Source organism: Dasypus novemcinctus, chromosome 10 (genome assembly GCF_030445035.2).
Source record: "Dasypus novemcinctus isolate mDasNov1 chromosome 10, mDasNov1.1.hap2, whole genome shotgun sequence".
Classification (NCBI taxonomy): Eukaryota; Metazoa; Chordata; class Mammalia; order Cingulata; family Dasypodidae; genus Dasypus; species Dasypus novemcinctus.
This window is the reverse complement of record NC_080682.1, coordinates 81,675,765-81,690,549: the sequence shown is the minus strand read 5'-3', so window position 1 is coordinate 81,690,549 and position 14,785 is coordinate 81,675,765. Positions and strand designations below refer to the sequence as shown.

At 47.9% G+C, this 14,785-nt stretch overlaps 1 protein-coding gene across 1 annotated transcript in view; it reads left to right on the top strand.

Moving 5' to 3' along the window:
• The window catches only part of PARVA (parvin alpha), a 180,918-nt gene that overhangs the window by 117,621 nt on the left and 48,512 nt on the right, over window positions 1–14,785 (top strand). The window contains exons 2-4 of the mRNA XM_004452019.5: window positions 5,680–5,769; window positions 5,847–5,917; window positions 9,463–9,565. Of these exons, the coding sequence (XP_004452076.2) occupies window positions 5,680–5,769; window positions 5,847–5,917; window positions 9,463–9,565 (264 nt within the window). The remainder of the gene's footprint in view (window positions 1–5,679; window positions 5,770–5,846; window positions 5,918–9,462; window positions 9,566–14,785) is intronic.

Genomic DNA, 14,785 nt, shown 5'->3' with positions numbered 1-14,785 from the left:
TTTCTTTCAGCAGGGAAAAAGAGTAAAAGAAATACTGGGGAGGAAACTTGCAGTCAGTCACATCTTTGTTTTCTAGAGAATTGTTTTATACAGAATTTTAGGGAGGTTAAGTCACGTACAGAAGGCCCCACAGCTGATAAAAATAGAACTACGATTCAAATGCAGCTCTTTCACAGCTCTAAAGCCGGTCCCTCCGCGTGCTTTCTGCTGTGCTGCGGGACCCAGAGTCAGAGTGCATTTCCCAGAAGAGCAGAAGCCCGGGTTCTCATGGAGAGGGCTTCAGGAGTCGAGGCAATCGCCCTGCTTGCCCAGCCCGACCTTCGGCCGGGCATTTAATCTGCATTAAGTGATGAGTGATGGCACTGCGCGACACCGGGGCTGCTCGTTCAGACCTCGTTTTAGATGTTAGAGGAGGTCCGAGGGAGAAACGTCATATTTATATTCCATACCGAGAAAATGCAATGGCAGCTCTTTCTCTCGGAGAGCATAGGGGTTGGCGGGGCCTCTGCGGGTCTTGCTGAGCTGTAATAGAAACGAAGCCTCCAGAGCGGGCGGCTGTTTTGGGGAAGTGGCGGCTCTCGTGCCCCAGGGGGCGGGGCCAGCCCGCGCGGGCCGTTTGCATATTCCCTTTTACAAACAGTTGGCCCCGAGTCAGCAGTTAATGGAATGGGAACGGTGCTCCCGGACCAAATCATTTCCTGAAAAAAACATGTCCAATTGCGAACATATCTCATCCTTTCTTCTTGGGTTTGTTATGTCTCTGTGAGTGAATTAAAGCGGCTGGGCCGAGGGGAGTGTTTCTGACTGGGGAGTTTTTCATCTGAAGGCACTTAACAATGACCAACATGTAAAAAGAGAGCCCATGCACACTCACCTTTAGGAGTCCTGGCTGCAGATACTGCATTTCTGGTCACACTTGCGTGATACGTAAGCAGCTTTATATTCACAGACTGGCTCTGCCTCTATAATAGTCTTTTTTTTTTTTTTTTTTTTTTTAAGATTTAGTTATTTATTTATTTCTCTCCCTCTCCCCCCCCCCCCCCCCCAGTTGTCTGTTCTCTGTGTCTATTTGCTGCGTCTTCTTTGTCTGCTTCTGTTCTTGTCAGAGGCATGGGAATTTATGTTTCTTTTTGTTGTGTCAGCTCTCTCTGTGTGCGGCGCCCTTCCTGGGCAGGCTGCACTTTCTTTTCACGCTGGGCAGCTCTCCTTACGGGGCACACTCCTTGTGCGTGGGGCTCTCCTATGCGGGGGGCACCCCTGCGTGGCAGGGCACTCCTTGCGTGCATCAGCACTGCGCATGGCCAGCTCCACACGGGTCGAGGAGGCCCGGGATTTGAACCGCGGACCTCCCATGTGGTAGACGGACGCCCTAAACACTGGGCCAAGGCCACCGCCATCTATAATAGTCATGAGGCAGATGCATCCTTCTTGGGATTGCAAGCATGTCAACTGGTAATGCCCCAGCAACGTGCACGCGTCCATGCACACACACGTCCATGCATGCACACTTGCAGATTGGGCCAAAACGAACATTTTTTTTTCTCAGAAGGCAAAGTGGAGTCCTTCCTTAAATACCATGTACTGCTTTAGCTAATTCTGCCTCATCTCCTGGCCTGTGTCATTGAAGGGCGGTCTTAACCGTTTTGATTATTCACTTTTCAACAAGTATTTCTTGAGTACTATGCATGAGGCATTGTTTTAAGTAATAATATTGATGATAGAGTACGTTTATGTAACTCTTACCAGGTGCCAGGCACTCTTCAAGTGCTTTAAGACGTTAACTCTTCAATCCTCTCAACACCCAGTGCGGTAAGTATTATTTCACCCCGTCCATACTGCACTTGAGGAGCTGAGGCACGAGAGCTGAGTGACCTTGCCCACTGCGCGCGAGCCAGCGGTGGAGCGCGAATCTGGAGGAGTCCAGGCAGCCCCGCCCCCAGCCACTGCACCCCAGCCTCCTTAGGAGTCTAATAGTGAACACGAGACTAAGTTCCAGCACTGAACAGTTTGCATTCTCAGAGGGGAAGATAGATAACAGACATGTTCATGATGAGTGCTATAAAGAAAATAAACATGAGCAGGAGGCAGGAGCCTAATCATAGTAAAGAGTTGGGCTTTTTTTCTGCCTTACAGTGGGAAGCTACAGAAGAGTTTAAAGCAGGACAATTGTATGATCCGATTTACATTTTTAAGAGGCCATTCTAGCCTCCATACGGGAAGATTGGAGGCAGAGAAAGAACCAGAAAACGCAGGGGAGCAGATGTAGCTCAATGGTTGAGCACCTGCTTCCCATGCATGAGGTCCTGGGTTCAGTCCCTAGGACTGTAGCCAGGTTTTTCTCTTGGTTCTTGACTGAGCAACAAGAAACGAATTTTGGGAAGCGGACTTGGCCCAATGAATAGGGCGTCCGCCTACCACTTGACCCATGTGGAGCTGGCCCACGCGCGGTGCTGATGCATGCAAGGAGTGCCGTGCCATGCAGGGGTGTCCCCCACGTAGGGGAGCCCCATGCGCAAGGAGTGCACCCCATAAGGAGAGCCGCCCAGTGCGAAAGAAAGTGCAGCCTGCCCAGGAAGGGCGCTGCACACACAGAGAGCTGACACAGCAAGATGACGCAGCAAAAAGAAACACAGATTCCCGTGCCGCTGATAAGTGTAGAAGCGGTCACAGAAGAACACACAGCGAATGGACAGAGGGCAGACAACTGGGCGGGGGGGGAGATAAATAAATAAAAATCTTTTTAAAAAAAGAAACAAATTTCGAGAGCAAGCCGGGTTAATTAGGCCAGCAATTTGTTAAGGCAGGGAGGGATAAGAAATGGGAGAAAATAATAGATGATGGGTCCCAGGTAGAGAGGAAGGGGCTGAGGAGTGGTGAAGAGGGCCGATTTTCAGACTACAGTTCCCCACCACGTGTTACAGATGCCCAGATTTTACTTGTGTGCTCATCACGCAGGACAGGGAACAGTGAGAGCAGGGTTCAGCAGGCAGGAACAGGCACGGGGCAGGGACAGGGACAGGGGCAAGCACAGGGACAGGCGCAGGGCTAGTTTACTTTCCCGCTTGCCTTTTAAACCATTAATTGTTCTGCCCCTTTACTAGCGACAGGGGAGGAGTCCCAGCTGTTTGTGGCTTTGATTGATTACCCCACCCCTCAGTGCCCCAGCAGCCCAGTGATTAGGTCCCTGGAGAATGTGGGGGCTTCTCCTGGCTTCCGAGGAAATTCGTTCTCAGGGGGAGCTCTGTGAGGGTCTTCCAGCAGCGTCCTGGGTGCACTGATGTCCACGTGCTAATGGTGGTGGTTTTTCTGACAGGTTCCAGATCCGTCTGTTGACTCCCTGTTTTACTAGGGAAAAGCTAAAACAAAAAGCTAAAAACATTCAAAGCAATAAGCCAGTGAGAAGGCGGTTCTGGTGGTCCAGGTAAAAGACATTGGTGGCTTGAACCAGGGTCATACGAGTGGAGATGGTGGGAAAAGGGCTTGTGTTGGAGGGGGAGCCCACAAAACTTGCCGATCTGCTCGATGTGACGAGTGAGGGAAAGGGAGAAATGAAGGGTGCGTCCTCGGGTTTGGGCTTGAACCATTTTGTATCTGGTGGTGCCAGCTACGGAAGAGGCCACAAGTGGGAGGAAGAGGTTTGGTTTTTGTCTGGTGAGGGGGTGAGTGTGTTGAAAATCAAGAGTTCTGTTTTGGAGGTGTAAATCTGAGATGTCTGTTAACAGACAGAGGAGATGACATGGAGCAAGCATGTACATTCAGAAGCCTGGAGCTCGGGGAGGAGCCTGTGCTAGAGATTTAAAAATGGACACGCTCATCATTTAGGTATATAGGATCGGCAGGGACAGTGCTGTCCAGTAGGACTTTCCTTGTTGATGGAAACATTCTGCATCGGCACTAACTACGTGTGGCCATTGAGCTCTTAAAATGTAGCTGGTGCAACTGAGGAACTGGATTTTTTGTTGTTATTTATTTTTAATTCATTTAAATGTAAAGAGCCTCCTGTGGCTGACGGCTCCCATATTGGACAGTGCAGATCTAAAGGGAGAATGCAGAGAAAGGAGAGAAGCACCTCTAGGAGTTTCCTCACTAGCCAGAAAGCCCAGCCTTGCATCCACATTTAAGTATGACGTTCCTTCCACTGCCCACTGTATGCACATTTGTTAAGTCATAAAAACGTTGTCTCTTTGTGAAAAAAACAGCTGGAAAAGAAAGCAAACTGCTCGTTCTAGGAGGGACATAAGAAGAAATTAAACGTCCTAAGGAAGCAATTGTTCTTAGCCAGAAAACAAACACAGTCCTGAATTTATAGATTCATTTAGGCTTGAAAGGGATCACCTATTTTTCAGGTATATTTTATGAGGGGAATTATATGGAATGGTGCGGGTCTGTGAATTGGATGTCCCGTATGAACACAAGGGCCCACTGGGGAGGGACTGAAACCAGCCTCACAATGTAAGTTGTGTCTTTCTGGGGTAGAATGTCTTTCTTTCTTTGTCAGGCAGTCTCCTGCCCTGTCCAACCGCAACTATCACCAAGTTTGCTAATGTGAAAGAACACTCAGTAAGTGGCTGCCTTGGATTTAAGAGTTCCTGCAAGCATATGCTGGCAATTGGTGGGGCCAGAGTCAATAAAAAAAATGAAATGGAAAGATGGGACATTGCTTTTATTAAGGTTGATTGCAGCTGCCGTATTAGCTCATTAAGAACCTTTTGGTTAGCAAAGCCTTCAGAAAAAAAATGGCCTTTCTCTGCTTAATTGGCAAAAAGTAATTATGCAAACTGGAACTGAACAGAGGTATGAGGATTTAAGTCCCTGCTTTTAGGAGGGGTAATCCAAGGTCAGCACTCACCAAGTTTCCATCACAAGATTGTTTTTTTAAGCTGAGGCGCCATGTGGGGCCTGAGCGAGGAGAGGAAAGCAGGCTGTAAGTCTTTAACGGTCATGGGCCTCGGTTCATTTTTCTTGAGGAAGGTAGAATTGTAGATTTCTAGGATTTCTAGAAAACTGTAAAAGAACTTACTGGTCATCCAGTCCAGCTCTTCCTTTCCAGCTACACTGGCCTAGAGGGGCGTGGTGACGGGCCCGTGTCCCCGCACGTTAGCGCGGAGACGCGGGACCAGAGCAGGGCAGAGGCCGCCCTGGGACCTCCGTGAGCACGGCCAGGGTGGTGACGGAAGGAGGGAGGTAACCAGAAAAACATCTCAGGGAAGCCCAATAAGGAGAGAAGGCAGGAGGGTTGAAACGAAGGTGGGGATGGCTGGCAGGATAGCCTTAACCTGGTGACCTCGTCCATCTGGTCAACCGACGGCCGCTGGGTGCCCAGCAGTGCCAGGCAGCGAGCCGTGGAGGAGGGAGAGCGGGGGCAAACGGCAGAGGCGAAGAGCCAGCGCCACCTCGCTCCCGACTGTTCCGAGATGGTTTCTGAGAGGAGGCCAATTTCTGTGCCGCCCAGTCCTCCCCATTTCTCCAAAGAAAGCGTGTGAGGTGCCATTTGGAAGAGGTGAGAAGAAGGCGACGATTAGGTCCTTTTAGCAAGCAGAGGCCGGGAATTGACTGCAGGTGTCCTGAGAGCTGGAATCCACGTAGGGGTTTTTTTCTCAATATCAGTATGGTGGCAGAGAACTAACCCTCCTGTGTCAGGAGACTGACACGTGACTCGGCTCTTCCTTCTCTCTCCAGTCTCCGAGCTTCAGGAGGAAGGCATGAACGCCATCAACCTGCCCCTCAGTCCCATCCCCTTCGAGCTGGACCCTGAGGACACCATGCTGGGTGAGAGTGGCTCGCGCCTTTCGGGGTAACCAGCCTTCAAGGGTAACCAGCCCACTGAATTCCTTTTCTTTTTAAAGAGGAGAATGAAGTCCGGACGATGGTCGATCCAAATTCACGCAGTGACCCCAAACTTCAAGAACTGATGAAGGTAAGAAGTGACGTGGAGGGGCTTTGGGTGCCTCCCAGACAGACCGCAAGCTGCGCACGCACCAGGAGAGCCGCGGCGGCCCCTGCCCCCAGCAGCCCGTGGTCGAGCCACTGTACAAGTGGGCCTGTCAGATGCGCAAGGAGTGGCCCCGATACCTGCTGGAGCGGGCAGTACAAATAAGCTCCCGTTTCTCAGGGCTTTACAGTTCACGTCAAAGTCCTAGCACTGCTTTTCTCAAGGTTCCTCAAAAGAACCCTGTGACATAGGAGTTAGTGTCTTCCCCATTTACAGATGGAGAAACTGAGTCTCGGCAAAGTCTTGTGGCTTGTTGAGGCCATAGCTGAGTGGAGGAGATAGAATCCAAACCACAGCAGATAAGGTGAAGGGAAACATCTGGCACAGTGGCTGGCATGTGCTCACCCCTTGAAAAATGTGTGTTCCTTCCCCCTTCGATGTCCTTACCCTGTGTTCTTCCTCTTCGAGTTCTCCAAGCCGTGCTTAAAGTAAAAGGGCGCTGTTGCTCGAGTGAGTCACCCAAACTGCAAATCTGAGTATATCACTTTCCTGCTCAAAACCTGTCTGGAGTTTCTCATCCAGTGCAGGCGGAAGCCCACACTCCTGGGTGTGGCATGTGGGGCCTCCAAGCTCTCGCTCCCCCTTCAACCTCGAACAGTCCCCTGCCTGGCCTCGCGGGGACAGCAGGCCTGCTCGCGGGGGCTCCCCACGCATGCCCTACGTGCCTCGAACCCTCCCCTCCATACTCCCGCTTACGCAGTCCTAGCACGCACCTTCCTTCTCTTCCTCTGAAAGTCAGAGCAGGGCCACTTTCTCCAAGAAGCCGTCCCTAAGTTCTGGCGCCAGAGCTCAGCACCTCTGCATGCTGCCGCGGCCCTGTGTGGAACTCTGTCTTTCTGGTGATCGCGTGAGGTTGTACCTTGCCCATGCGCTTAGCCTCCTTCCCTAGATGGCCGCTCTCTGGGGGTTAGAAACTATTTTTTTTCATTGTTTTCTCTTCAGGGTCCAGCACAGGGTGTGACCTCTAGCAGGTATTTAATAAATGCTGGATGGGCGGGTGGTACCAGGATGGATGGGTGGATGGATGGATGGATGGATGATGGATGGATGGGAGGGAGGGAGGAAGGGAGGATGGGTTTGAGGGCAGGAGGACGGGAGGAAGGGAAGGTGGGTGGGTAGGTGGATGGGAAGGAAGCTCAGAAGCAACCAGGGCATTCAGAAGCGGACCAGGAGTATCACTGCTGGGGCTGAGACCTTCTTCAGTGGAGAGAACCCAGGAGAGAGCTGGGCGCGGAAGGGAATCTTCTCAGAGACGTGTGCAAGTACCTTCTGTCTGTTCCCGGCCTGAACCGTCACCTTACCCCAGAGTCCAAGGAACTCTGGAAGAAGCCAGAAAGGAGTAGGCCAGGGCTGGGGGCAGGGCGCCACCCTCGTGTCCCCGAGGCATGAGCCTGAGCGCACAGGTGGGCTGGGTGTGAACGTGGGGAGTCGGCCCCTCACAGATGCAGGCTGAGCTGCACCCCTGGAAGGCTCCCCCGCCCAGGAAGACCCTGCGCCCTTGCCTGGCTCTGCAGGGAGCAGATGGAAGAGCTGGGCGCTGAGGCTCTGCCTGCCATGTGCTCCCGAGGGCGCGGGCCTGCGCGGGCACGCGTGTAGGGGAGGGCCTGCCCCCTGCAAGTTCCCGCCCTGTGCACGCCCCTCAGCCTCCGGGCGGCCTCTAGCCCTGCTTGCTGGGGAGGCTTCCAAGGAGGTCCGACGCTGTCAGAACCGGCGTGATGTGGTCTTTGCTCTCCCAGAGCCAGGCCTGCCCCGGCCCGTTTTGAGGGGGTCGGCGATAGGAGATGCATGCCGCCACCTGTGTGCGGGACACCTGCACAGCGCCCGATGAAGTGAGGGTGCCCTCCTGGCTTCCAGGTTCCAGGCCTAGGCTGTTGTGACCCCTTGAAAGTCTGGTCAACTCCGAGTTTCTTTAAGACTCTCCTCAAATACAGCCCTTCCAGGAAGCCTTCCCTCATTTCGCCTCCTTCTGCCCTCTCCCTGCCTGGGTGGCACCCCTCCTCTCCTCACGTAATACTCCCTCCCCCTAGGATTTGAGTCCTTTATTAGGATGTAATCTTCCGGTTACCTGGGCTGCTCCCCTGCAAGCCTCTCACCTACAGAGCCTGAGGCTCATGGCACTGGACACAAGGCTGAGCCTGACACCGTGGGTGCTCATTAATTGCATCCTCTTGCCTTGGAACTGCGGAACAAGGTGCTGTGAAGCCCCCAGGCTCCAGCCTCAGCCCACCCAGCGAAGGAAAGCCAGCCCTGTTTCTGCCTGAGTTATAAAAGCAGTGGACCTAGGCTAAGTGACAGAGGCCAAACACAAAAGATTAAGTACCACATGATTTCATTGATAAGAAACTGTAGAGAAGGCAAAACTGTTAGTGGCTTAGGGCCTGTGGTCAGGGGAGCAGATCAAGTACAAAGGGGCCCAAGGAAGCTTTGTGGGGTGAGGGAACTGTTCTGTGTCTTGCTTGTTGTGGTGATTACACTACTGTGTACAATGATCAAAATTTATCATACAGTACACTTAAAGTTGGTTGATTTTATTGTGTGTAAATAATGCCTTAATGAACAAAAAAGAAAGGCAATGTGTTTAACCTGTGCAAGCTTTGGTTTCCTCACCTGACAATGGAGGTGACACCTGCTTCTCAGGGGTGGTGTGTGCGTTAATAGATGAGCTAGAATGTGTAATGCCTCAGCTCAGTGGCTGATGCACAATAGGCTCTCGGAGGAAGACAGCTAAGAAGGAGATGAGAGATTACACTGGGCCCCATTGAGAGCAGCTTGGTGCAACAAGGAGAACATGTACTTTATTTAGAGTGAGAAGAACCTGGGTCAATTCCCATCTCTGCCCACGGTTTGGTCCTTAACTTTGGGTAAATCTGTTGACTTATGCACTTAAGTTCCCCTCCTAAACATAAAGATGGCAGTAACCACTTTGCAAATCACTGGAAGGTTCAAATGATTTCATGAAAGGTTGCTTTATTCATTAATGATAATCAATGATTTATTTAGTGTTCAGCACTTGTAATCCTTTCCCAGCACCTGATGAGGAAGGTACGTTCATCCTCAGTTTTTGGAGGTGGGAAATCAGAGGCTCAGAGCAGATCAAGAGCTTGTCCTGGGTCATATAACCAGTCAGTAGGTAAAGCTGGGCTTTTAGCCCCAGTTTATATAACCCCAGAGCCCACACCCCTGCCTGTACAAAGCCACACCACCAAAACTGTGTGAATGTTGCCTGGAATTAGGGTAGAATATATTAGCAGGGACAGTGGGGCCAGTAGCACTAGAAGGGCGTGCACCTAAAAATTAACAGGCTTTGGGGCTCATGCTCACAGCTACCTGTCTACATACTGGGTCATGTGGCTAATTCTGCAGCTTTTAAAATCTGAAGGTCATTTAGATTTTATTTGTCCCATATAAGAAAGCTGGTCTGTGTGAAAATACCCCATGACTCTTCTCTTATTCCTTCACTGTCTTTGTAGGTATTAATTGACTGGATTAATGATGTGTTGGTTGGAGAAAGAATCATTGTGAAAGACCTGGCCGAAGACTTGTATGATGGACAAGTGCTACAGAAGCTTTTTGGTAGGACAGTTGAATATTGCCATGGATGTCTTTTATCTGCAGGTGGATGATCCATTACTCCTAGTTAAAAGTTGTTCTCAGTTCACAGCTGTTTGCCTGGAAATAGATAACAGATTAGTGGAGGCTTTAGATATCTTTTTGGAATCTATTTTACATGAATAATTGCGCAAGGGGTCTTGAAGAGTAGATGGGGCTGCCCCAGCAATCGAGACCCACTGTATATCTGGAAAACACGTGTGTGTGGGTGCATGGATGTGTTTGTCAACCTCGGTGATCTCAGACCTATCTATGTGTGTGTATGTTCCTCCGTGATCTGTAGACCTCTATGTAGATATGTGTGTGAAAGTGTATGTATACATGTATTAGCATATGTTATACACACACATACACACACCTCTTTATTATAAGATTTTCCTTGTTTGCAACTGTTTAAATAAATCTCTGTGGGATTCTCAAGAGTAGGAACCATGTCTTATTTGTCCAGGTTTATCCAGCACTAGCATGTTGCTGAGCTCTTAATCAATATATATTGAGTAAAAATGAATGACTAATATAAAATCTAGTAATATCTAGGAAGCTAACCTGATTTGGAACTCAAACATCAGTATTGATGAGCGCAAATATAAAGGCTTGCAAACTCAAGTGAACATGGAGAGAAAATGAAAGCTTCTGTGGCACATTTAGATGTGGAGGAGCCATGAGACTTGAGCATTTTTCCCAGTGATTTCTAGTAAGAATCTAAAATGGTGTCAAAAGTTCTATGTGGGGCTTTCAAGGTAAGGGTAGAATGTGACCGTGGAGTAATCTTGCTTCTGGGAACGGTTACGAAACTATCCATTATGACGGAGGTCAATGTCACATCTGTGGAGCTCCATGTCAGGCATCACGTACAATTAGATTAAATTATGTTGCTGATAGCATCATTGGATTGCTTATTAAGGGCACCATGTAATAAAGTGAGCAGAAGTTCACCCACCTGGCTCTTATCAGTGCACATTCCCCAAATGTAAAGCTTAATTGAGTGTCATCAGGAGAGTCCACGCTCAAATGTCTACTTTAATTGTTTGTTAACAATATTCTTCCAAAATTAATATTGTTAATTTCTCATCACGTAGTATATCATTTTAAATTTTACACTTTTCAAATGAAACTTTCCACAGAATATTTTTTCAATAGTGCATTCATACTCAGCGTGTAGGAAAAATACTTTCCATTTAAAACCCTGATACCAGCTCAAGAGAATTAGCACTTCTAGGGAGAATCTGAATGTACTAAAAGCAAAATGCATTTTTCTTGCTTTCAGCAAAAAAAAAACCCACAAAACACTCCTATAAGCACTCATTTGCTGTATTCCTGCTCTGAAGATGCAGGTACAATGTTCCTCAGTCTCGTCACTTTACTTATTTATTTATTACTTTAACCATCTATGTACATTCCTTTTGTAGAGTTGTAAGTCTAGAAATTGTTTTGTTTTTGTTTTACTGTTTGAATACTATTTAATATCCGGCTTTAACATTGCTGGATTTGCTACCTTTCATTACTTGTGCAGTGTTAAAAGTAATCTACATTCTTGTTTAATATATTGGGTATGTATCAAAAGCAGCTTTGAGTAATGGTAGCTGTTTGTGCTGAATTACTACATTAAGATCTTGTACTATGTAACTGTAACTTTTATTTTTGTTCTTCAGTAATTTAATATGTTCACTTACCAAAACGTGAACTTTCAGGATGCACTAAAATTTTGTTTTAACAGTGGCTCAAAACATACATTTCAGAAGGTACTTTTGTAATAATTTGCAAGAAACTGTTCTTTTATCTTACAATTGTTTAAGCCTGTGATCTTTTCCTCTTCCAACTATGAATTCCCCAATAAATTTAAGAGATGCCTGGTAAAAATAACAACAACAACAAAAAAAAACCCAGTTGGATTAAATTATTTCAGACACATTGAAAAAAGGTGCTGCCTCATTTGTAAACTTAAGTTTAGACTCTGAGAGTCTAAGGCTGAACATAAACATTCAAAACTTACAGGCAGAATACCCAGATGGAGAGAACCAGTTTGCAGTTACAGATATGTGCCAGGGGCTTCAGGGAGGAGTCATTCTGAAGATAGAGTTTTGCATGACCCCTGTGACCTTGAGCTCCCCTCTGGCTACTTTTCTGTCTTCTTTCCTTCCCAGACAATTTCTCAACAGAGTGTCTGGCTCTCACTATAGCTCCCTTCCACCAGTAGTCACCCCCTTCTGCAGGACAGGCTGGCTGCCACCTCCATCTTTCCCTCCACTTGTTCTGTCAAGATCACCAGTGCCAGTTCGGGCTTCCTCTTACAGTGTGGCATTTGACGCTAACGTCCCTCTCATCCCCTTCCCCGGCCCGGGGGTTCATGCGAGCTCATGTTCTCCTGGACCCTCTTCTACCATTGACGCCTCCTTCTCAGGTGTTCTTCCCTTACCGTGGGGTTCTCAGTCTTCGGGCCTTGACACTCTTCTCCCTGCTTCCATACCTCCTCCTGGATCATTTTCTTCCAGTCCGCCAGTCTCACCCATCACCTGTTCATTAATCACTTGCCGATCTCTCTCTGGGAACAGCTTTCTCTTTGAAGCTTTAAGGGTATCTTTCAGCTTCCAAGCATCCCCACCTGATGTCCCACGGGCACCTTGTAACCAATATACCTTCCAGGGACAGGGAGGCTAGGGATTTATTCCCCTGTGATCGAGGGTTGTCTTTATGGGAATTGAAAACCTCCGGGGGATGCCAGAGAAGCCCTCCAGCAGAGAAGGAGAGGGCTGTGGAGCCCGAGATGGGAGCCGTCGAGTGCTGGGAGCTGGGTGCAGCTGCAGGTAAACGCAGCTAGGCCAGGGGCTCCAGGTGGGACAACAGCCTCTGGAGGCCAGAGAGTACAATGGCCTTGGCCTTAGTTGCTGTTCCTCCCCACACTGGCTGTTTGTATTGTTGGTGCTACTAGCAGGGAAAATCAGATGCTGCCCGCTCTGCCCTCTCTCTTCATGATGCTCACCTCCATCCTCTCATGGGAACCGATCCAGCCCTTTCCATACTTCACAGCAAAAGCTTCCCAGCCCCTCGAATGAGGAGGGAGTTCCTAACTACCCCATTCCATACTCATTCCCTCTCCCTGGATTAACCACTTCTTAGGGGGATTGATAGAAACAAGACCCCTCCTTTCTCCGAGGGTGTACTCACAGTGTCCCATGGCACCAACAAGAAAGTCACGGAATAGTCCAAAGTTGAGATACATTTCAAACATTTCAGTTATGTGGGTGTGTCCGTAGTTACCTTGTTATATTTGTATCCCCAGCACTTACACAGTAGATTGGAGAGAGAGGCAGGAGATAAGCGACTCCATGGAAATGCCTTCTCAAAATAATTAGTCATTTCATCTGAACATGAGCTGCTGCCTGTTTCTTACTGAGACTTCCTGACTCGAGGTGGTTATCTGAGTTTCCTTATGGTATATGTTTTATGTGACTGATCCTTCTCTTTGAATATGCATGTACTGGTAACAGAAAAGGCCTGTTCTGAGGGATGAGAGTCATAAGGTATCGGCTTCTTCCTTCTGGTTTTCACAACAGCAGTGTCCCTTGGGCGTAAAGTTCCACAGGAGGTTGTGTGTGTGTGTGTGTGTGTGTGTGTGCATGTTTGTGAGTGTGTTTTACTGATAGACCCCAAAACATGCACCATACACTGACCTTAAGATATTCATTTACTATTCATTAAACAGTAACTGTTTGGTTTGCTGTATGCCAACATTGAGTTTGGAGATATAAGTAAATATGTCACAGTCCCTGCCTTCAGGAACTAACAGCCTTTAATACAAAGTGTTGTGGGTATCAGGTAGGAGGATGGGAAAGTGCGGCAGTTTTGTATTGTTTATGAATTCCAAAAATAGATACTGAATTGTGTTTGTAAACTGGTCTCTTCCTATGGGCCTATTAGATTGTGTTAGATTCAGAGGTTTAATTTTTCTTTATTAAATCAAGATTAGGGCTTTCATTTGACCATGTCATTAGGGCAACTCAGTTTGAGTCACCCCATCCCATCCCCCCTCCCCCCTGGTGGGCTATATAAACAGATGCTCAATCAAAGGCAGGGAAGTAAATATATGGAGAGTTTAATTTTGGAGCCTGGAGCCTGGGAGAGAGAGCTGAGCCATTCACTGGATAGTTTGCAGCTGAAGAGACCTGAACAGCTGAGAAAGCCAGGAAAGAAATGAGCCTGAGAGAGAGAGATGAGCTTTATGCTAGCCTACAGCTGAGATCAGAAGAAGCTGGGGCCATGGAGCTTTAGAAGGAAAAGGAAGGCTGAACCCTCACAGAGACTGGTAGCCATCTTGCTCTAACATGTGGCAACGGACTTTGGTGAGGGCAGTAACTTTCTCTTCATGTGACTGTAAGCTTCTACCCTAAATAAATACCCTTTGTGAAAGCCAACATATTTCTGGTATTTTGCATCAGCAGCCCTTTGGCTGACTAGTACAGAAAGGCTTCATGCAAGAGGGAACATTCGAATGGAGCCTGAAGGAAGGAACAGAATTCCAGTCAGATGAGAAAGGGGAAGAACATTCTTGACAGCAGGAAGTGCACAAAAAAGAGTCACTGGGAAACCCCTGTTGATTTCAGTGTAAGTGGAGAAAAAGTATGATAGAGACAAGGAAGGAGTGGGTAGCTGGTAATCAAGACTGGATGAGTAGGATGTGTACCTAAAAAAGAAGAGGCTTCTAATACCATTCTCTGATAAAAGGAATCAGGGTTTCTTGGAGAAATGACTGATTCTAAGACTGAGGCAGATGCTCCTGAAGCATCTTGTAATGCCAAAAGGTGAGGAAGTGCTAAAGAAAAAAAAAAAAGATGAAGTAGCACATCAAAAGTGACCAGAGCTGACCTGAAAGAGCTCCCAGTGGACAAAGCTGGAACTATTTAAGCATAAAACAAAACAAAACAAAAAGAATAATGATAGTATTGGATTATAAACTATAGTATAAAGTAAATAGCCTTAAGTCCATTCTGATATAAGTGAATGAATAAATGAATGAATGAATGAATGGAGAAGGAACAATTCTTCCTTACAGAAGAATTTCAAATAATTTAAATTTCTACCCCTTGAGTGGGCTACACTTAGTGATTTAGTTCTAATGAGTAGGGTATGGAAAGGGGAGGAAGGGTGGCAAGTAACTTTACAGTAGAGGAGTCTGGAAGACATGAT